Source organism: Amphiura filiformis, chromosome 16 (genome assembly GCF_039555335.1).
Source record: "Amphiura filiformis chromosome 16, Afil_fr2py, whole genome shotgun sequence".
NCBI classification, from domain to species: Eukaryota; Metazoa; Echinodermata; class Ophiuroidea; order Amphilepidida; family Amphiuridae; genus Amphiura; species Amphiura filiformis.
The window spans coordinates 8,525,758-8,550,494 of record NC_092643.1 but is presented as its reverse complement, the minus strand read 5'-3'; the positions used below and the strand labels follow the sequence as shown (position 1 = coordinate 8,550,494).

The 24,737-nt window shown below is 36.7% G+C and overlaps 2 protein-coding genes across 2 annotated transcripts in view; one reads left to right on the top strand and one right to left on the bottom strand.

Moving 5' to 3' along the window:
- Nucleotides 1-10,617, bottom strand: part of LOC140135496 (phosphorylase b kinase regulatory subunit beta-like) — a 112,140-nt gene extending 101,523 nt beyond the window's left edge. The window contains exons 1-2 of the mRNA XM_072157013.1: nucleotides 10,495-10,617; nucleotides 686-748 (exon numbers count right to left, since the gene is read on the bottom strand). Of these exons, the coding sequence (XP_072013114.1) occupies nucleotides 686-706 (21 nt within the window). The 5' untranslated portion in view covers nucleotides 707-748; nucleotides 10,495-10,617. The remainder of the gene's footprint in view (nucleotides 1-685; nucleotides 749-10,494) is intronic.
- A 102-nt stretch (nucleotides 10,618-10,719) lies between these two features.
- Nucleotides 10,720-24,737, top strand: part of LOC140135492 (T-cell immunomodulatory protein-like) — a 35,276-nt gene continuing 21,258 nt past the window's right edge. The window contains exons 1-4 of the mRNA XM_072157008.1: nucleotides 10,720-10,957; nucleotides 19,801-19,867; nucleotides 20,272-20,417; nucleotides 21,252-21,309. Of these exons, the coding sequence (XP_072013109.1) occupies nucleotides 10,747-10,957; nucleotides 19,801-19,867; nucleotides 20,272-20,417; nucleotides 21,252-21,309 (482 nt within the window). The 5' untranslated portion in view covers nucleotides 10,720-10,746. The remainder of the gene's footprint in view (nucleotides 10,958-19,800; nucleotides 19,868-20,271; nucleotides 20,418-21,251; nucleotides 21,310-24,737) is intronic.

The window sequence follows — 24,737 nt, the reverse complement described above, 5'->3', positions numbered from 1 at the left end:
CATCCCTTCATGTCAGAGGGGTCAGAGGGTGTGAGACAGTCTTGAGAGGGAACAGCCAAAAACACCCATTGTGATTGTATACTTAGCACAAGTGACATCATGCAGACTGAGAAAATCCTGAATTATGTCTAATTTCTAACACAATGCAATGGCCATCTGTTTAAAATTACTGCTTTGTAATTCTCTGAGTATCCACTCTATATTCTACACAGTATATTTTTTCTCATCTGAGCAGGGGTAGACATAAGGAGCAATAATCCGCTGGACCAAGGACCAGCTGGGAAGGTTTCCAGCTGGCCCAAGGGCAAATCCACTGGTCCAGATTTGTTGATAATATTGTAAAATGTCATAAATGCATAATTATGCCAAAATCCCAACTGGTCCACTGGGCTATCCAGATGGAAAATCTCCTTGCCCGACGAGAAAACTACTGGTCAGGGCCAGCGGGCCAGTGGCTAAATTGACCCTTGTCTGAGAGTGATATTTTTGTAATATCTGACACGGCCCCTCTAAGATAACCTCAAGTGCATATGACCCAAGTGCTATTAGCTAATTGGCATTACATGTAACACATACAATATTTATTATGACGCCTCCTCACTGGACAAATTAGGCTTTTCGCTATAATTTGTACCTTTGAACAACAATTTTGAGGTCAAAGTTAACAAAATACTGCCATGCATACCAAACTTCTAGCTCGAAACATCTTGAATCTCTGGTGGAGTAACTCTCAGTTGAAGCTGTCAAGCTGTAGGGGAAAGAAGTTAAAAATAGCTCTTTATATAATTTATTAATAAAAGTACTGAAAGTTGAGTCCTTTTATCATCGGATTTGGAAAGAAAAATTAATGAGAAGGCTGTTAACATTTTAGAAAAATGTAATGTCTTGTAACGACGTAGTAGATGTACATGTATAATACTGTACATACCAACCAATACAGATAATTTAGAATTGAATCTAAAACAAGAACTTTTAAATGTACTGTTACCATGGTTACTGAAGATACAAGCTACAGGGAATATTTCAATATGGCCATGCATGTTTCTGAATGAGGACTTTTAAAAGGCAAGTGTTGGAACATATGACTTAATGTTAGGGCCTGAACTAGCAAATGTGTTGTCGGGTTTTTGCAAGAACGTCTCGTCATACATGTACGTATGTATGTGATGCGGGAGGGATTAGCCAAATTTACTGCCAGCCCTCTGGTTCAATTCTTTCACCCTCCAGCCAGTCCCATCTCCAAGCATTTGATATGCCAGCTTTTTTATCACAACCTCTAGCTTGTCCTTGGTCGCTGACTCGCTGTCCCTCTCGACAACATCCTATCGCCTGTAAGTTAGGCCGCAAAACGCCATCGCTGATCACATAAAGCTGGTGACTACACATTTTGAAATCATTAATAGAGTATGACATGAATACAAAATATCAATTTTCATATTAAAAATACAAAACATCTTGAAATTTTTTTTTTTTTTTTTTTTTTTTTTTTTTAATTTTTTTAGGTCAACCATGAATGATCCTAGCGTTTAGGTCTAGGTCCGGGGACACTACAAAACCGAAAAAATCTCGGGCGGGTACCCGAATACCCGCCCGAAAATGCCAGCCTTACTAAGGGACTGTTCACATTTCTTCACACTTCGCGCTCGTGATGTCCGCTATGCGCACATAGGCCTATTTCAGTTATTTCACAGAAAATTTCCAGCACTTGTCATCAAGTTCCCAGACAGCAGAAAATTTTCTGGAGGCCTGGTTCACAAACACTTATTAGGGGGGCCTGATGCAAAAAAACTCATCATGAAAATTTTCAGGGCCCCCTTAGACCTCTCGAAAAATTTCAGGGCCCCCTTTTGACATGAAAATTATGGGTCAACCCCACAGAAAAGCATATAAACTCAATTTTCCCAGGAAAATTTGTGGTTATTTTTTCAGGCCCCCCTTAGGAGGGTAAAAAATCCCTATCTGCCTTTTCTTTTGTAGTTACTGGGAGCTGTTTCCCCTGATATACATCAAATTTGTGTTGTTTATTTTATAGCATGTTTTTGTTTTTTTCATTGAGTGCAAAAGTAAGCATCCCTTCATGTCAGAGGGGTCAGAGGGTGTGAGACAGTCTTGAGAGGGAACAGCCAAAAACACCCATTGTGATTGTATACTTAGCACAAGTGACATCATGGACTGAGAAAATCCTGAATTATGTCTAATTTCTAACACAATGCAATGGCCATCTGTTTAAAATTACTGCTTTGTAATTCTCTGAGTATCCACTCTATATTCTACACAGTATATTTTTTCTCATCTGAGCAGGGGTAGACATAAGGAGCAATAATCCGCTGGACCAAGGACCAGCTGGGAAGGTTTCCAGCTGGCCCAAGGGCAAATCCACTGGTCCAGATTTGTTGATAATATTGTAAAATGTCATAAATGCATAATTATGCCAAAATCCCAACTGGTCCACTGGGCTATCCAGATGGAAAATCTCCTTGCCCGACGAGAAAACTACTGGTCAGGGCCAGCGGGCCAGTGGCTAAATTGACCCTTGTCTGAGAGTGATATTTTTGTAATATCTGACACGGCCCCTCTAAGATAACCTCAAGTGCATATGACCCAAGTGCTATTAGCTAATTGGCATTACATGTAACACATACAATATTTATTATGACGCCTCCTCACTGGACAAATTAGGCTTTTCGAGATAATTTGTACCTTTGAACAACAATTTTGAGGTCAAAGTTAACAAAATACTGCCATGCATACCAAACTTCTAGCTCGAAACATCTTGAATCTCTGGTGGAGTAACTCTCAGTTGAAGCTGTCAAGCTGTAGGGGAAAGAAGTTAAAAATAGCTCTTTATATAATTTATTAATAAAAGTACTGAAAGTTGAGTCCTTTTATCATCGGATTTGGAAAGAAAAATTAATGAGAAGGCTGTTAACATTTTAGAAAAATGTAATGTCTTGTAACGATGTAGTAGATGTACATGTATAATACTGTACATACCAACCAATACAGATAATTTAGAATTGAATCTAGAACAAGAACTTTTAAATGTACTGTTACTGAAGATACAAGCTACAGGGAATATTTCAATATGGCCATGCATGTTTCTGAATGAGGACTTTTAAAAGGCAAGTGTTGGAACATATGACTTAATGTTAGGGCCTGAACTAGCAAATGTGTTGTCGGGTTTTTGCAAGAACGTCTCGTCATACATGTACATGTATGTGATGCGGGAGGGATTAGCCAAATTTACTGCCAGCCCTCTGGTTCAATTCTTTCACCCTCCAGCCAGTCCCATCTCCAAGCATTTGATATGCCAGCTTTTTTATCACAACCTCTAGCTTGTCCTAGGTCGCTGTCCCTCTCGACAACATCCTATCGCCTGTAAGTTAGGCCGCAAAACGCCATCGCTGATCACATAAAGCTTACAATACATGTACAGTGATCGCCGATCACACTAGCACATACCCTGACCACAGAATTCGTGGAAGAAATAAAAAATTTAACTTTATAAGCAGGTTTCATGTACGCCACGGCCACAGGTCACTAGCCCTGGCTGGAGGCACAACAACGATATTGGAGCACGAGAAAATGAAATATCACCCACATAGTGCTAGTATTCCTTACAAAGCAAGGGTTTGAATGATGCGCCAAAGATTCACAGAGGATGATTGTTTGTCCTCCAGCGTCACTTGACCGACTCTCAATGCAGGTCATTTTTATTACCCTATATAGGTATGCTAGGTGAATTCAAATTTGCCATCAAACTGCATCATTTTACATATCAAATTAAAGCCCTTGAGTAAAGAAAGCCAAAACTGAAAACATTTTTGTCATAGCACTTTCCGTAACAAAGTTACATCTTGTCAAGGATTGACTTCATCAAAAAGATTCTGCTAGCAAAATCCCCCAAAACTGCATTTAGGGGTGTTTCTAGATCTTAGTCTCATGGAGATAGCAGGTTTTTTTTAATGGAACTGCTATCAAAATCCCTCTAAAATTCCATGTGCGACTTGATTATCACCATAACAAATCATATATTTGGGTCAAGTGAAGTATAGAAAACATTTATGTAGGTTTCCTTCACCGACCTGTTCTTGAAAAAAATTCAAATTTCGATGTAAATATGCATTGTGTTTGGGCCCCGGTCTCGGCGAATTTCGCTGACTAGCAAATGTGTTAACTAAGGTTTGCCTGGGATACCTACTAGGCCTGGCATTTTCGGGTAATTTTGTACCCGGTACCCGCCAGATTTTTCGGGCGGGTAACCGGCACCAAATTGCATTATTATTTTTTAAGTTTTTATTTTTTCGGTTTTGTAGTGTCCCTGGACCTAGACCTATAAATGCCAGGTTCATGGTTGACCTAAAAAAAAAAAAAAAAAAAAATTTCAAGATATTTTGTATTTTTAATATGAAAATCGATACTTTGTATTCATGTCATACTCTATTAATGATTTCAAAATGCATTCAAATTCAATGCATTTTGAAATCATTAATAGACTATGACATGAATAGTATTAGTAATACAAATTATCAATTTTCATATTAAAAATATAAAACATCTTGAAATTTTTTTTTTTTTTTTTTTTGAATTTGGTACCCGGGAGGGTATTTCCTACCGGTAATGTAATCTCGGCGGGTACCGTTTACCCGACCGAAAATGCCAGCCTTAATACCTACCCTATAGTTAGGCCGAATTGGTCAAGATGGGAGATGCCGCGCTTGTTGATAGAAAGACAGCTTAGGCTAATAGAAATTGGCACTCCTTTCGTGGTGGATAATAATAAAGTTAAAAGTATACAACATGCAGGCACATGTCCGGAACTTAGGCAGGGTGATTCTTTGTTGGATTATTTTATTTGATCCTATTTGTGACCTCTTCTCATAATTTATTACTTTCTTTTTCTCACAAGTCTGAAACATCGAGTCGCAGACTCGCATTTTTGTCCATGCGAACTTGGATGTAAGCTTAAGCTTAGGCCTATATCATGACGGTGTTGACGCAACTTAGAAAACTTGGAAGTATGATATATCTCCTTAAATTTGCCTCTGTGGACCTACTTTAATCAATACGAATATAGAGTAGGCCTAGGCCTATATGACTGTGAATTAATTTAGATGCCAAGACAAACAGATATATCGTAAAAGTCACCGGCGCTTGCAAAAGTTATGACTGAACGCTGTACAATGGTTTATACTCATCATGTATATCGCCATGGTCGGGGCACGTACCTGGTATGTAGACCTAGTATTTGCATGCTTGTCGTGGTCGACCTGGCTAAAAATCCTGGCGTTTGCGGGCCGAATATGGCAACCCAAAATTTACGGTCGACCTGAGAGAAACCGATTTACGATAACTTAGGTGGTCTATCGTGTGCGATACAATATTTTAGGTCGACCTGGGATTTTTTTCTCCCAGCTTGACCCAAAACGCTATAGTTAGTGTGTTCGCGTTGTAGTTCGAAATACGCAATATAATCGCAGATCGAGTGCAGCTGTTGAAAGCTGTGTTCATTCAATTGGAAATTCTACTGAAGAACCGGTGTAACTATGAGTCTACGGTCATTGACAGTAGACTGGACCGTCCATGGCACATGCGTGTTGAGCGAGAATTGCATCTGGTAGCGTACATGTACCAAGGCTTAGCCTTAGCTTAGCCTTAGCGTGTATGCGCTATATTCGTGTGTGTTTATCGCGGAGCCACTAGCGTTTATATCCGCCCAAGAAATACTTAATTTTACTGTAATGAAAGTTCAACTTCAACTTCAAGAATACAAGCATGCAAGATCATCATGCAACAAGCGGTTGAAGACAGCATTGCGTCCTATTGTTATTGCATTGGATTATAGCCTTACATCAAGTCAATCGATTGTTAATGGTTCAAGCATTCAGAGCAACACCGTTATAATCGATACCCGGATATACAGTGCACAGCATTGCGGCCGAAGACGTGACCTGACAAGGGTCACGGGCTCACGGCTATTAATAAAATTGTTTATATTCTTTATTCACTTGTTATACTTATTACTTTGTTATTTGTAAGCTTATGATGATTATCCTGATATACATGTATTATAAATATAATTTTTCATTCATATTTATTGTTTTACATTTATTTATTATTTTACTAATTTATTACAGTATGTATTTATTCCTAGGCTATGTATTGTAGGGGCCTAGGCTTATTTATTTATTCCTATTTATTTATTATTTTACTAATTTATTTTCTTATTTTATTTATTTATGTATTTATTTATTTATTGTTTGTTTATATCCCGGGGCCGGGATGTGTGGGTGTCATAAGTTTAAATTGAAATATAATAAATAAAACATTTAATAAATGCAAATTAGATTGTTATGTATTTATTTATCTTTTTATGTCTATTTTTCTATTATTTATTATTTGTATTCCGATTTACTTATTTAAGACCCTTCACAATTAATTCTTAGTTTCCTGTTTCAAGTTTGAAAATAAAGGACGAGGTGACCTAATTATTAATTATTATCTATTAATTATTAATTATCTATTACTTTCTATTACTTACTAATTAAATATTTTTCCATTCTTGATTTTGGACGCAAATGAACAGTATACATGGTATACGAATAGGTCCTGTATTATAAGCATAGCTCTAAAAAGTGCTATGTACGATTTTAATCATCAGTTCAACAAGTTAACATGCATGGTGAACATTTTCTCTGACTTTTATCTATAAGTTCTAACTTCTAATTTAGTTTTTGGGCAGCAAATGAACAGTATATACGAATAGGTCATAAAGTGGGGAACGGGGAAGCTCCTTCTCAGAAAATGTTGGTGGTTTACAATTTACATGCATGCCTACTTTTAAATTTTTGGTCCAGAAAGATTTGTTTTCACACTAGTGAGAAAACTTTTAATCATAGTTGTTTGTTTATTTATGTTATATTTTTATGTTTGAAAGCTTGTTTTAAGCTTATAATTTAGGACATCTTCAATTCTTCATAGATTATTTCTATAAAATAATTTGAGCAATGGAAATGTCACTTAGGGCCTATGCCTATAACCGTACTGAGATTTTTGAATTTCCCAGTTCCCCTTTTATATTTATTTGATTTGTTTTAATTTCTGTATAATTTTCTTTTAAATATACCGGTATTTAGGTAGGCCTGAAGTTCATCATAGTTTCAATTTAGTCTATCAAGTCAAGTTTCTCTTTTCTTTTTTCTCTGTTTTTTTTTCGTTTTAATATCAAGGTTTGTTGTTGTTCTGTTTGTGTTTTTTAAAAAAATTTATTCTTCTACTTCTTCTTGCCGTTTTCATTTATTTTATCAAAGGCAGTAAAACATTGAAAAACATTATTAATTAAAAATCCCCTGCCCAACCCGGTCTGGTAAAGGATATTCTGTGCGACAGTCGGCTCATTCATACATATCTACATAGGCCACACAGAAGTTATTTGGTATGCGTGAAGTGGTTATTTGAATGTAGAATGATGATCGATCGACATGTGAGTCATGTCAACTCTGAACAATTGCATCAATAAGCTCTTTAGACTTGACAGAAAGTGTTGTGGTCGTCAGGTAATCATCTATAATCCAATGCAATAACAATAGGACGCAATGCTGTCTTTAACCGCTTGTATCATGCATGCATGCATGAGAATTAATTCGAGATTTGACAAGCGGTTGAAGACAGCTTTGCGTCCTATTGTTATTGCATTGGATTATAGAAGATTACCTCACGACCACAACACTTCCTATCAAGTCCAAAGAGCTTATTGATGTGCAATTGTTCAGAGTTGACATGACACATGTCGATCGATCATCGATTCACTGCTTTATTGCACAGAATATCCTTTACCAGACCGGGTTGGGCAAGGTATTTTTAATTAATAATGCTTTTCAATGTTTCTGCCTTTGATAAAATAAATGAAAACGGCAAGAAGAAGTAGAAGAATAAATTCAAATAAAAAACAAACAGAACAACAACAAACCTTGATATTGAAACGAAAAGAAGAAGAAGAAAAAAGGAAAGAAACTTGACTTGATCGACTAAATTGGAAACTATGATGAACTTCAGGCCTACCTAAACACCGATATTTTTTAAAATATTTCCCCTACAGAAATTAAAACAAATTATACAGAAATTAAAACAAATCAAATAAATATAAAAGGGGAACCCGGGGAAAAATCTCAGTAGGGGGCCTACGGTTCATAGTAGGCCTAACTAAATAGACTCTAATTGACATTTCCATTGCTCAATATATGAAAAACCATTAATATTATTAATTTTAACTACATTTTACTTTTTACTTTTTACTTGGCCTTAATATATTGTTCATATCAATTTATAAATAAATAAATAGAGTTTAAATAGAGTATAATGTTGTGAATAGATGAATATTAAAATATTAAATAATTAAATCGGAATACAAATAATAAATAAATAAACATAAAAAGATAAATAAATACAATCTAATTTGCATTTAATGTTTTATTTATTATATTTCAATTTAAACTTTATATGACACTCACACATCCCCGGGATAAAACAAACAACAAATAAATAAATAAATAAATAAAATAAGAAAACAAATTAGTAAAATAATAAATAAATAGGAATAAATAAATAGGCCTAGGTCCCTACATAGGAATAAATAAATATAGGCCTATTTATAAAAATAATAAATTAGTAAATAAATGAATGAATATAATAATATCAGGATAATCATAAGCCTACAAAATTTTTATAACAAAGTAAAATACGGATTTACAAATAATTAGGCCTTAAAGTGAAAAAGAATATGATCCTGTGCCATATACGGGGGTACACAAAAAGGTGGCTTTGTTACATTTTGATGTGCAGTTTGGATTTCAAAACACTGTCTCTTGAGTATTCCTTCACTTAGAAGATTCAATTAGGTCTTAAATTGAGGCTAATTTATTCTATATTACTCATGTTTTTATCCTGTTTTCAAATATTTTTCAATTATTTTCTTATGACGTTTGGTATGAAATGTGCCAAGGGTGGCTGAGGATTAGAGGGAGGAGGATTAGGGGGAGGGATTCATATTGTAAATTTGATTTAAAACCCCCTTTAAAAATTTGAATCTAGTAAAAAATGTCTAAATGAACTCCCAGACATCTAAACCAAGTGAATAAATACAAAAGTTCATTTAAAAGACCAATACTTGCTCAGAATGATTGTAAATGTGGAAAAAAGAGGTGGGGTTACATCCTCCCTACTGTGTGATTGTGTTTGTTCGCACTCTCTCATTTTTTAACCGATTTCCATAAAAAGGTGTCAAAATGCTCAGAAGGATGAACCACTTCAAATGAGATGTGTAGGTAAAATGTATGAACCATTTCATTTTTTTACTATGTAACACAAAGGTACCCCAGGTTGTGACACAGGACCATATACAATTTTATAGCCGTGACTCTGGCCTTGTCAGGTCACGTCTTGGGCTAGTCTCCTACACAGCCAGTTTGCGTCGGTCTGACACTCGTCGATCCTCCTAACAAACATGTATGTTCGTGATAGCCACATACAGTCTGGCCGCGAGACTAGTCTTGGGCCGCAAAGCTGTGCACTCATGCACTGTATATCCGGGACTTCCCGGGTATCGATTATAACGGTGTTGCTGTGAATGCTAGAACCATTAACAATCGATTGACTTGATGTATCTATAATCCAATGCAATAACAATAGGACGCAAAGCTGTCTTTAAGGGCTGGGGTATGAGCGTTTGGACAGTATTTATTTTGGGACATTAGAGCACATCAGACATATCGAATTGCATTCTGAATCGAAGAATGTCATTCTGATATCAAATAATTTTGGTTTTATGAAATTAGCAATTTAATACACATTTTATGGCAAATCATTAAAATTGATATTTTTGATATTTAACAGTACTCGAAAGTAAACTTTATAAATCTGATGATTTATATTAACGATAATGTAGGTGGGATGAAATGCGACGATCAATTGAAAATTTTGACCTTTTCGTATTGAAGATATGGATTTTTTTTTCCCAAAACACCAAATAAAATTAGGTCTTTTTGGGAAAAAAATCTATATCTTCAATATGAAAGGTCAAAATTTTCAATTGACCGTCGGCTTTTCCTCCCTGCTACATACACTTTAAGAATATATCATTAGATTTATATAATTTACTTCGAGGACTGTTATATATCAAAAATTTGAAAAATATCAAATTTTTATAATTTGTCATAAAATTTGTATTATATTGTGATATTCAAAAATGAAAATTATTTGATATCAGAAAGACATGCTTCGTATTCAGAATGCAATTGATAGGTCTGAGGTGCTCTCATGTCCCACAAAAAATACTGTCGAAACGCAATAAACGCTCATTTTAGATCCCTTAACCGCTTGTGAGATTTGAGATTAATTCAGCTGACTTTATTTATGATTTTACAGTATTTGCACTTTTTTGTAGTGCATATTTCCTACCAATTCTATTCTACTAAATATTAATCATTCATGTCTTACCAAGTACTTGATTTCGGAAAACAGATAAAGATTGTGCCATCAGGACCAGAAATATCGAGCATAAGCTTTACGTGCAACTTCAGAAATCGACAGACAGAAAATAAACACCACTCACCTTTGAACTCTGAACTCTGAACTCAAAAGATTCACTGTTTACTCTCTGCTCCATTTGCAATCCGTTTTCTGCGTGGTTTTCTGGAACCAATGAAAAACAATGGGTACCAGCAATATTGTAAGCAAAATAAATCCACGATGAAGTCTTTTCGTACAGATTTGGGTCGGATATGGGTATTTATTTTACCCTTTTTATCATTAATAACATGCGATTCTGATATAGACAGTTATTCTTCATTTTCTGACGTTACAAATAAAATATTTGGTAGACCAAAAAATGGGACTATAGCCGCATTTGGGGACTTCAACTCGGATCAATATGTAGACATCTTTTTCATAGTGAATGAAGGTGAGCAGCACTCAAAATTAAATGCATGCAGTGCTGTGCATTGAGTGCATTCATGATATTGATTGCATTTACTGAATGAACTGTTTTTGTTTAATTTGTAAACAACTGTCTGACTATAGCTGTAAATATACATGCAGCTTGTATCAGCTGAAATTAGTGAAAATAGATCTAGGATCAGCTACAAATAAAACAAGGGCTAACAAGCAAGCTTATTATATTGAAATGAAGTTTCTGTCAAAAGCGGGTCAGCACTGACACAGTGATTTTTGGCATTTCTTTAGGGTTTTTTATTCTTACATGTTAATTGTTATAGCTGCCTTGTGGAAGTACAGTGTTATAACCCTAACCAGTGCAGAAGTAAATGTAAAAATAAAAACCCCTAGTAAAAGGAATGCCGATTTTTTTATTTTGGGTCGATCACCGTACATGATGTAGAGCTTTTTCTGATGACGTCACTAATCGATATTGGGGTCTCAGATGTAAACAAACAACACTTCATTTTTCCACATGCCCCCAGTGTGAAAACACCAAATACTGCATATTTTCCCCTCTGTTTTCAAGTGTTTTGTCATCTTTCACTTTAGCTTCAAAAGACAATTTTACACAAGATACATGTATGGAAAACCGCCATGCTATTTGAAAATTAATCTTTGTTTTGTTTCACAATTTTGTTTACTTATTACACTGTGAGGAACTAAACGCGTACTGCGAGCTGGCAGTTCCGCGCAGGACGCCTAGGCAGCGTGGCGCAAAGTTGATCGCGCGCGCCGGTGCGGTATTTGTGTTTGGGTGCTGATGACTCGAATGTTGGACCCAATATTGATTGATGGGTGCATACCTGCCAACTACTCCGATTTTCGCGGAGTTACTCCGATTTCCCGAGTTTTAAACCTCCGAAAATCAGAGTACCGTACTCAGATTTTCTGGAAAATTTTTTTTAATTTCTTTTCCAAAGTTTTCGGCGACTTTGGAGAACCACTGGACCTATTCTGAAGTGCTAGGATCATTCACAGTTAATTTGAAAACAATTGGAAAAAAATGACAAAAAAATTACAGTTTGTTATCTTTGGAAACCACTAACTAAATGCATGGAAAACCAATGCATGTATAATAATGTGATAGATGAAGAGGTAAACATTAGTTAGTGGTTTCCATATATTAAAGATAACAAACAGTAATTTTTCCCCCAATTTTTTAGCTTAAAGGAGTATTTCACGATCCTAGCATCCTCTTTTTATGACATTTTTCAGTACATATCCACGAAAAAAGCCTATTCCCAAAATTTCAGTTGATTCCGATTTTATGCTTATGAAGTTATGCATGATTATGTGTATTACACTGCTCCATAGACAATGCGTTGTAATTTCGTTCTGGTGCACCAGAACGAAATTCAAATTTCACGATATCTTTGCAAAACGAAATAATCTGCAAGAAATATTTGGTACATAAACATTATGTAGCCAGAGGTATCCAGTGGTGTAAATATCTCAACTTTTTTTGGGAAAAGTGGGGGGATGAGGCTGTGGATCACGAAATGCCCCTTTAAAAACGCCCCGAAAATTATACGAAAATGTGACAAATTTAGATTACCGTAATCCTTTAAACATGTAGGGGCCTATGTAGCTCGGTTGGTCTAACAGTCAAGATTGCCCATTCTCGCTCACTTCAATGGACATTTCTGACATGGTGAATAGAAATGATGGCCATATCATGTCACTGGGATGGCCATATCATGTCACTGAAGTCTTAGATTACGCAGAGGTGTAAGTCTTCCGGAAATTCCAGGAATTCCGGAAATGTGGAAAAAATAAAAAAAATTCCGGAAATGTAAAAAAAAAATTTTTTTTACATAATTTGTCATAAAGGGGGGGGTGATACCCTGCAGCCTATTCCCCGGCCAAGCCCCCCTTGCACTTCTGGAAATGTGGCGAGGTGCTCACCTTTGGCTCGCATGTTTTCAGGTCCGGGAATATCGTTACCTCACTTACACCTCTGATTACGGTACCGGTACCGTGCGGTACGTTACGTATATTTATATATTGTTCGTATAAAAATACATTGCAACAGAATTTTTTTCTCTGTTTATGGATTTTAGAGATGTCTCCTGAATATTAAATACCAAAATTATACTAAAATCATAGAATACAGACAACGTATGTACATATGTACATAAAGTTGTGTTTCTTCTTTCATTAAATAGAGTGCTCGATCCTGTGAAGGAGAGCGTGTACATAACATTAAAAGAAACAAATTTACTCCATTTTCACTACGATTCGTTTACCAAGGCTCCTCAGGTGAATGAGAGAAATGTAGAACAAACTTAGAGTCATGCGTTTATCGCGTTGCTTAAACATGTTTAACGCGCTTGATTTTTATACGCCGCTATGCTTTTTCCTTAAACATGTTTAACGCTCTGGTCGCTTTCTTGCGTGTCGCCACGGTGTCGCTTACATATATATTAATTTATTTTCTTCAGTATGCGCATGAACTTTTTTCTCCTTAAACATGTTTAACGTTTGTAATATAAACATAAAATATAAAATATAAAATTATAATTAGAAAACATTGTTCAAGAGAAACTTGTTGGCATGTCTACATTTGCTGATGAGTTCCGATTTAGAATTTAATGCAGTGGATTTGTCCGCAGTGATGATAAAATACTTTTCCCATAAGCATGAGAGATGGCACCTTTTAGAAACATTGGTGTATGAGTTGGTTTTCTTTTGTATTGACCACTTTATGCTGAATTTTACTTTCTTGTCTTTTAAGTCCCAAATGTATTTACTAAGTGCAGTTTCTTTTCTTTTATGTTCAAGTTTGAAAGATGACTTGTGATTGTTCCAGCGGTTTTTGAAGTTGGTTTCGCATAATCCGATGTATGATTTCAAATCATTATCTGTCGTGACGGTTGCTTTGTAAATGATGGATTTGACAAGGCAGTTTCCCATTAGTGGGCACTCTTTGGGTTTTCTACAGTTGCATGTTTTTGTGGGTTTGGTTGTATCGTCCTCAGGGTTTTTGATGATAGACTCATTGTGGGTTTTGATGATCCTTAACATGTTGTTCATGCAGCAATAGCTAACTTTGACATTGTTGCGGTTGAATAGTTTGTGGAGAACGTGACCTTTGGGAAAATGCTTGTCAATGAGATTAAGGAATTTTCGACCCACATTAGTGGATACATGCTTGCTGAAGGGGGGTTGTACCATACGATGTTACGCTTACGTTATGCCGATTCGGTATTGCTGGCGTTTTGGTCATTAGTGCGTGGCGGGCTGAACTTCAGGTTCTGGACGTGGCCGGCATCTTTGAGAGCGCCCTGGTAGGGTTTCTTAGTATCATTGAATTGCTTTGTGTCACTTGAGATGCTAGATAATCTTTGGTTCACAGACAATGGAATGGCTTTGATGATGCTTTTTGGGTGGTTGGATTTGGTGTTGACATACTTGGTTGTATTGTTTGGTTTCATGTAGGGGCGGTATGATCCATTGTTAAGGTTGAAAGTGACATCAAGAAAGTTAATCACTTTGAGGCCTTGGTCGACAGTTATGCGAGGCCAAGTTTTGCGAATTCCTCATGTAGCATTTTAGCTATTCTGTTGGCATCGCTTAGTGATTTGTTGCGGAGGATAGCTAGTCCATCATCCCTGTATAATCCTACATCGCCGTCAAATAGAGCACGTATTTTGTACAAGATATATGAGCCTACAAGTTCGCATGTTTCGGCCCCATCATACGATCCCATGGTGACGCCGAACTGGTGAGGGGGGTCGGATTTATTCAGGGTGAGTTGTCATGGAAGAGTAGGGTCTTCTTGGCATGGTTGATTATTTCCTATCTTTGTCTGAAATCTGTGTAAACATAGCGGCGAAGTCCAGGGCATCATTTAACAAATTCTGCGTGATGGACGGGTAAAATTCAACGACGTCAAACACAAGAAAAGAACACGATGTAGTGTTATCTATTGATTTGAACCAGTTGATAGCACTTTGAGTATTTTTCCATTGTTTCACATTGGTTGCATTGATAAGTTCCTTGTTGATACGGTCCAGAATGTTTTTGCTAACAACTCCAATTTCACTTTTTGCTGGGTTGATAAGTCTGCATTTAACATGGTTAGGAAAGTTTTCCTTGTGGTCCTTTATGGTGATGAAAGCTGGTTTTTGGGCCAGTGTCTCAATTCTGTCATCTAGTTCGAGGTGCTCAGCAATCTGCTTGGCTTCAGTATTTATTAAGTTTGTTTGTGAGCTATCAGTTCTTGAGTATTTAGCGGTTGTGTTGTTTCTCAGAAGTTGGTCATAATCATCTTTCTTAAGTTTGTAAAAGTTATTAGTTTTGTCCGCTGGCACAAAGACGTGGTCTGATTTCTTGATTTTCTTGACATCATTACGGAGTTTTGATTGAAAGTGGCACTTACTGTTTGTGAATTGAATGTTCTCGATAATTTGGAGTAAGTCATCTTCGAACTTGTTCATTTCAGCAACCTGTGGTGGCGTGTTCCGTGATTTAAATCCAAATGTTTCCTTTTGATTCCTTGGTTTCTTATCCGGGTTTAAGTAAAAGAAGGCTTTCCAGCGCATTCGTTTGATGACACTTTCAGTTTGTTCTATCAGTCTCTTTGTATATTCCTCGTTGTTTGGAAGAGGAATATTCTTCATGGAGTAATCAAAGTTCACTTGTTTCATTATTGCAGAAAGAAGGAGAGTGCTCAACAAAAAGGAGCAAAATACATAAAGTTGTGTTTCTTCTTTCATTAAATAGAGTGCTCGATCCTGTGAAGGAGAGCGTGTACATAACATTAAAAGAAACAAATTTACTCCATTTTCACTACGAGTCGTTTCGCCCGAAGGCTTCTCAGGTGAATGAGAGAAATGTAGAACAAACTTAGAGTCATGCGTTTATCGCGTTGCTTAAACATGTTTAACGCGCTTGATTTTTATACAGGGGTGTCTATTCTTCCAGAAAATCAAAATTATTCCCTCACCCAACCGCGCCATGGCCACATTCTTCCCCAGATTCTTCCCCAACCTGAATCCCACAGAAATGGATCCAAAAGGGAAAATGTTAAGTAACTGCAATTTATAAAACTTTGATATACTAGTTTATACCCCATAAGCAATGGGCTGTAATTTAATCAGAAAATATCAAAGTGAGGATCGACTGATGAATTATAATACATCACTTCTTACTATTCACTACCTGACAAAGTGTGTGTTCTTCTATTGGCAATGTAATTAGCAGTGTTATAATCATTGCTGTATTTTAAAAGTAGAACCATAATACTGCAACTCAAGATTACATGTATAGGGATTCTGAGGCAGTGTCCAGTGAGTTCCTCTGTCCAAGAACTGTGATGTTCTGATCATATTCATAAACTACATGGTCAGGTGTTTCAGCCACTGCAGAGTGACCAGGAACAGGGAATTAATAGTATTACTGTATTAAGTAAATGTAGAATCATTCAATCAATCTGCCAATTTCAGTTGAATTATTTCATTATATAATATATTTCATTTTCATATTTAGTTCATTGATTTATCACTGAGAGCAATGAGGATAAGATACAAAGGATAGCCTTACTAAATTATGTATGTAAAATTGTTAATGTATTTAAAACAATGCAAACATGTAACCAACTATAATGACAAGTACATTACATAGGCCTATAACTTATATTTCCGAAATGAATACACATAATTGATTCAACAAAGTCCAAAAAATATAACTAATCATACCTTTTCTACCAATAAAATGTAGATTAGACTATTAAAGTCATGCTTGTTGAAATCTACATGTACCTGGCTGAATTCTGGCAGTTTGTTTCATATCCCTGATTTTGACAAATTGTGAGTATTTGTCATTAAACGTGCAAATTTTCAGATACAACTGCTAGCTAATGGCAAGTTGTTCTATTCTGTCTTCCCTACGAACCCCAAAGTCTTCCCTATATGCATGGTGCAGTCTGGACAACTCAATCATTGCATTTCTAGAGATGGACTAACAATTCAAAGGGAAGACAGACACATGACACCCCTGGACTGTCAAACACCTCCAGGATCTTTATTCTTCCCCAGATTGTAGTCTCATGGCACAATCTGGACAATGGACATTGTCATTGAAAATTGTATCTACATGTAGGGAAGATAATCAAGAATTTGGATCCAAGGTCGAGGTTTAAAGGGACAAACAAATTTATTTTCATAGAGCTGTTAAGTTAGCTAAATGGTTCTGTCTTCCCTTAGAATCCCAAATGCTTCCCTAAATGTACAAAGTTTAGTGTCTTGACAAAAAGAAAATGTATTGAGCATAAAATATGCAAATCAGAAACTAGCTCCCTTGACCAATAGTATAACCATTGGTCATCCCTTGACCAATAGTATAACCATTGGTCAACCTATAATGCCCAGGGAAGAATTGCTGACCCACCTATTCTTGTTTTATAATGCTAAAGTATTCTCTGATTTCCCTCAATATTATTATTTTGGAGAGATTGCATGGCTACAAGCGGGGAGTGGATTGGGTATAAGCTTGGGGAGTGGTATGCTTATGCTATGCTCATGGTTCTTCCCTAAATGACATTGAAACATAACCCAGTCCCCTACACTAAGGACCAGCCACTGCCAGCCATTTGAATTTCTACTTCATTCCAAACATAGCCCCCATACCCCACTATCCACATGCTCTGTTAAGACTTTTTCTTCCCCAAATTCTAATAATTAGTTCATTTTATTTTAATATAATCCCTGAATCCGATTGGAATTTCTGTTCTCTCTTTTCTTTTCCTTTTTTTTTTTCTCTTTCCTTTTTTCCCTTTCTTTCTCTCTCTCTCTCTCTCTTTTTTTTTTTACCAAAACACAAAATTCTTCCCCAGAGGGGTAAAATTATTCCCTCCCCTTTGGGGGCGATTAACGGAAGAATAAACGCCCCTGTAATTTTATACGCTCGCTTGCGTTTTTCCTTAAACATGTTTAACGCTCTGGTCGCTTTCTTGCGTGTCGCTTACGGTGTCGCTACATATATATTAATTTATTTTCTTCAGATTATAGCATGAACTTTTTCTCCTTAAACATGTTTAACGTTTGTAATATAAACATAAAATATAAAATTATAATTAGAAAACATTGTTCAAGAGAAACTTGTTGGCATGTCTACATTTGCTGATGAGTTCCGATTTAGAATTTAATGCAGTGGATTTGTCCGCAGTGATGATAAAATACTTTTCCCATAAGCAGAGATGGCACCTTTTAGAAACATTGGTGTATGAGTTGGTTTTCTTTTGTATTGACCACTTTATGCTGAATTTTACTTTCTTGTCTTTTAAGTCCCAAATGTATTTACTAAGTGCAGTTTCTTTTCTTTTATGTTCAAGTTTGAAAGATGACTTGTGATTGTTCCAGCGGTTTTTGAAGTTGGTTTCAAGATAATCCGATGTATGATTTCAAATCATTATCTGTCGTGACGGTTGCTTTGTAAATGATGGATTTGACAAGGCAGTTTCCCATTAGTGGGCACTCTTTGGGTTTTCTACAGTTGCATGTTTTTGTGGGTTTGGTTGTATCGTCCTCAGGTTTTTTGATGATAGACTCATTGTGGGTTTTGATGATCCTTAACATGTTGTTCATGCAGCAGTAGCTAACTTTGACATTGTTGCGGTTGAATAGTTTGTGGAGAACGTGACCTTTGGGAAAATGCTTGTCAATGAGATTAAGGAATTTTCGACCCACATTAGTGGATACATGCTTGCTGAAGGGGGGTTGTACCATACGATGTTACGCTTACGTTTGCGCGATTCGGTATTGCTGGCGTTTTGGTCATTAGTGCGTGGCGGGCTGAACTCCAGGGTATGGTCGTGGCCGGCATCTTTGAGAGCGTCCTGGTAGGGTTTCTTAGTATCATTGAATTGCTTTGTGTCATCCCTGTGCATTGTATGCTGTGAATTCTTGCATATTCATGAGGGCCCATTGTGTGTGTCTAATAATCACAATCAGCGTTGCGTGCCTTATAGAGTATTGCGTGTCTTGCCATTTACATGAAAGATGGTAAAAATATGCGGTACATGTATGTGCATATAGCAGTTTCGTCCGCACTTCATGGAACGATCGGCCCTCGTCATTTTAATCAGATGTTGTCGAGACTTTGACTGTTTGACTAAAATTTACTTGGTGGAAAGGTAGTTTTTGGCGTGAAAGGTCATACAAGGGGTCAAATTTCAAAATTCTTTTTAAAAACTATACCAAGTATTCCTCTAGTTATAAGGATTCAGAAAAAGTATCTAGCTTGTCACATCTGTGAGCAACCGCTCTCAAGTTTTAAACAAAAAGGTGAAAGGTCAATTTTGGGCTCCACATGGGTCAACTTTGGGGGTTAATTACTTTTTGGCATGTGTTGTTTTTAAAATTAATTAGCACGTCTATGCTCATCTGGAGCATTTCAGAATTTCCAGGAAATTTATATCTCATATTCCGCCATTTAAGCCATAGCAATATTTTTAAGGCACTGCGTGCAGGCAATTTGAAAGTAGCCCATTGGGAAGGATAATTAAAGCATTGGTTGGCAACACTTTAAGAATCAAATTTTACAGTCTGATCAAGCTGGGAGTTCCATTAGTGTTTCCAGTCCATTGCTTTAGGTTCCATTAATTAATTGCAATGTTGCAGCATACAAGTCTTCAGTCCATGAATGCATTTCCATCTTAGTTGAATTGTGCCATTAAATTCTGCATTGTTTAGTATAAATTAACATATGAAATTTGTACATCACAATTTTGACAAATATAAAATTATTTGTGAAAAATTATGCTACATAAGTTTACAATCTATTATTTCCACTGTATCATTATTACAGGGCATGGTGTAGAGATATTCCTGATGCACATCGATGGAACCCAGGCAGGCAAAGCCAATATTGAAAGGTAATCAACAAAGTCACACATGCAACCCTATGAAAACTACCTGCCGATTGGCCAAAATGAATATTGTGTCCAATTTTGAACCAATCAAGGAGGGTATTAATAAGATCATCTGCAAATGCAAGTTTGACCGTAAATAGTTCAAAGCCTAGTTGTAATTAGCAATTGAAATGAACATTTCAAGTTGTCAACCAATCAGAAATGCTGTTAGATGACCAGTATAGACCAGGAGTTAACCAAATCTATATTTGTATGCTATTCAGAATTAAAATGAAAATGGTAAATTTTGTTTTCAATTGTAAATTTATGCTCAAACAATGTATTCACATGCATCCATGAATTTGTCTTTCATTCACCCAATCATAGTAATATAACTAATGGAAATCTTTTATGTTGTTGCCTTGCAGACCCAAGGAGGCCATCACTAGTGTAGTACCTGGTGATTTCAATGGTGATTCACTCATGGATGTCTTGATTACCACCAGACCAGATGGTAAAGCATTAGACAAATCAGCACCTACATCAGCTTATGTTTACTGGGGACCTGCACTCAGTAAGTAACCTATAGCACAGAGTACACATCCTTGAGAGGGCACTCTATTCATGTGGTTTTTTTTTCAACGCAAAAAGATCACAAATTTTGGTGGTTTGCAAGTGAAGAGTGTCCACACTATCGACTGATTATGTAACTGTTATGAATAATTTATTAGTTTTTCAATGCAATCGCCTTGACCCATTAATACATATTATCTGTATTATCAAAGTACTTGGAATAGCAATCTGGGGAGTTCAATGAACTACGCCCTAATAACGATGGAGTTTCAATGGCGTTTCTTCTCTCCATACACAGATGAACAAATACAATAAAAGAAGGTCAACACATATGACCTGCTTTAGTGACATGTTATGAGTTGTACAAAAAGCTCAATTATTGAAAAGAAAAGTATTCGTTTGTGCATATGGACTGCACATTGAAGATTGAAAATATAAGTCATTAAAATTTTTAAAAACAAGAAGTGGGATTTTGACATACGGTAAAAATATGGAATAAAACGACTAATAAATTCTGCCATCATGGCGTCAGGTCAATGGTTCATTATATCCCGTATGTTTCTTAATTCATTAATATTCGAGACCAATTTTGTTACCCATTTATAGGAAAGGTGTGACATCAGCTTATACTGTGTTGGACAAATTTAAACCTTAAATTGTTGCAAAATTCAGTCAAGATGATGCTACATGTTGTGTACCTGCATATTGAATTCAAAGTCACTGCAAGTACACTCTGTATCTGAGAACTTTGTAATCTGACATCTTATTCTGTTAATAACAGAAATGTTAATGTGGCATAATATTTCATCTCTGTTTCCATTGTTTCTGTGTTTAGGCGAAGATCTATCAACAAAAGTATCCAGCAATATGATTGATCAACCATTGGTGATGGAGTAAGTATTTGTGTGTATTGTCAATGTGGGTGTGCATATCCAGAGATGCCACTTTGCATGAAATTTCCTGATTTCAGGAAATTATAAAGAAAATTTACAAATTTCAGGAAATTTTTGCTCTACAGTCTGTCCACTTAGAAGTACAAAGTAAATAGACCTCGGAAACTGGAGGTATGAGAATAATAATGTAACGGGACCGAATTCTGCAAAATGAGACAAAATAACACTGTCTAGTTTTTCCTCTGGTAGCTTAATAAAACTGGTAGCGATAAAACTAGTAGCGTATAAAACATTCTCTTGAGACTACAGATATAGTGGCAAGAGTCGATAGTGACAGGTATCGTAAGTGGAACAGTAATTATGTACTTCCTCGAGAGTCATGTAATTTATTTGTAAGATGTGAATAATGAGTCTATGTATCATTAATATCACTGATGAGTAACCTCCAGTATTTGTTGAGTAGTATCGTAATATTGTATGTGGATCCAAGAATGTATAATATGTAACCTTCTACCAAATATCTCAGTACCTCGTACGTACTTGAGATTATGATAGACCATAGTACTGAATGAGTCGTGGCGGCCATTCCTGACTCTGTCTCCCTGGGCCAAAGTAAAGTGAGACCTCAGTACTTCCTAAATATCGTTATTGTACATGAATAACGAACGAACTGAAAGAATGCTTGAATCAAATGGGGATAACATTTAATCCATGAAATTATATCTGTATCTTCGTACTGGCCTGAACCTAACAGATACCCCATGATACTCAAATACTAAGATAGCAACTAGATTCATGAGTTGTAACTCTTTTTAATCTTGAGGGGATTTCAACTCCTCTAGTATAATCAAACAATATAAATCAGGAGGATAACACGCACTTCCATAAGTAATGTGGTTCAACCTTAAGTTGACGAACAACCACAAATAATTTGCTTAATCCTTTATCATTCCTGAATACTGTTTAATCGCTGATACTAGGTTAAAACTAATGGAATAAGACAAGACAAGAGACTCAGAGACAAATTCTTTAGTTTAAATTCTCATCATAAATAAATATTATTTCTTTGTTTTAAAACTCTCATTCTTTGGCACAGTATATAACAATTTGGCACAGTATATAATAAATATCACACATGTATGTACATGTAAATACATTTGCAAATATCATTTGGCATGCTATAAATGGGCAATTCCAAGCATCATTCCGCAACGCGAAGTTTGCATATGCAAATTAGGGTCGTTTGGAAAAGTTTCTCCCACTTTAATCTTTCACTTACCCAAAATAGATAGCATTATACTATTCACCTTCCTAATTGGCTGCTGCATTAAAAAGAAATCATGTCCAAAAGTCGCGTTGCGGAATGATGTTGCTTGGAATTGCCCAAATATTCCTTCATGAATACTTATTAATTATCATATGAGGCTCTGAATTTATGCGAGCTTAAATCCATATGGCTCAAAATATGCTAAGGTGTCATATTATAGCCATATATTTTGACATCTTTTTTTAAAAATAATAATTATAGAAATGGAATATTTGCTAGTTTAGTGGCAAGTTTAGGTAGTAAATGTAGTATTATGTACGTGCACACTGTTTGTATAGCACCCCCAACGTTCATTACGCATAGTAACGAGACTAGCGGCCACCATTAAAATACTCTTGTCAAGCTAAACATATCTTGTGTTTGGTGTATCTTCGTTGGTCAATATTAACACATGGTGGCAGCGGTGTGACCCACAAACAATGCCAAATGAAGCCGAACAGGCCCCTCCACCAGGAGAAGGGGTGCAATCGGTTGGGTTCAACGCTAATTTGCCAATGCCCGAACGATTTGATATAAATGCATCGGGACCAGACAAAGCTGAAAAGTGGTCAAAATGGAGCAGACGATTTCAACGATACCGATACGCATCGGGACTTGTAAACAAACCAGATGTCGATCAAGTAAGCACCTTTTTGTACGCCATGGGCGACACAGGTGATGACATTTTGGTGACATTAAAACACATCGATGAAGAAAAGGCAACATATGATGAGATTACAAAAGCATTTAATGAGTACTTCCAAGACAGAAGGAACGTGCTGGTGGAACGTGCAAGGTTTAACACAAGAAAACAAACGCCAGGAGAACCCATAGACTCATTTATTCAAGACTTGTATAAGCTCGCAGATACCTGTGAGTACGGTGATCTAAAGGAACAGTTGATTCGTGATCGCATAGTAGTAGGGGTATTGAGCGACAAGTTGTCTGACCATTTGCAAGGGAAAGGAACAAACCTAACTTTGGCCCAAGCTGTTAAAATATGCAGGCAGGCGGAAGAAAGAAACCAAAACAAATCCCTGGTACGCGGTGCCGCTGCAAGCGCTTCCGAAGTAAACTATGTCAAGAAATCACACACAAACCCGCACGCAAAACGCTATGGTAATGCGCAAAAATCTACTTCATATCGCCCTAACCCTGGTCAAAACCCTAGTCAAAAACCCAAGTTCAATAAACGGTCAGGGAGAGCAGGTCAGTGCCAGTGGTGTGGTAAAGAAACAGAAACAGATCACAAACCACTCGTTCCACTGTTAAGTTCCAAAGAACTAGCCAAATTGCCAGCTCGCATCCAAAGATTCAGGCTGAGAATGATGAGGTTCAGCCCTAGGATCCAACACGTTCCTGGTAAACTTCAAGTTATTGCAGATTCTCTGTCACGGGCACCTACCGGTCTTCCGTCAGAAGCCGACTTGATGTTCATTGGCGAAGTTGAGGCCTATGCAGAATCCATCCTTAGTACACTGCCAGCAACTGAACAGCGTCTACAGCAGGTAATTAGGGCCCAGAAGGCTGATGAAATTTGCATGAAAATTACAGAATACTGCACTACGGGATGGCCTGCATACATGCCGCATTTGCCACTATTACGTCCTTACTGGGAGAATCGAGGTCACTTTGCAATAGTTGAGGATCTTTTGTTGTATGATGATCGACTTGTGATTCCACAGTCCATGAGGTTAGAGATTCTGGAGTCTATCCATCAAGGTCATTTGGGTGTTAGTAAATGCAGAGCTCGTGCACGTATCTCTGTCTGGTGGCCAGGAATGTCAAAAACCATCGAAGAAATGGTAAACAAATGTGTCACTTGTGCTATAAATAGACCGGAAACCAAAGAACCACTCATGCCCTCCTCACTCCCTGACAGACCTTGGCAGCGTCTTGGTACTGATCTTTTCCATCACCAAGGTCAAACATATGTTATCGTCGTTGATTATTATTCGCGATGGATTGAAATTAAAAAGCTCAATGACGAAACTTCAGAAAGCACCATAATAGCGCCAAAGAGCTTTTTATGCAACACGGTATCCCAGATCTTTTGGTTTGGGACAATGGCCCACAGTTTAGCGCAGCCATATTCCGCAAGTTTGCAACAACTTACGGATTC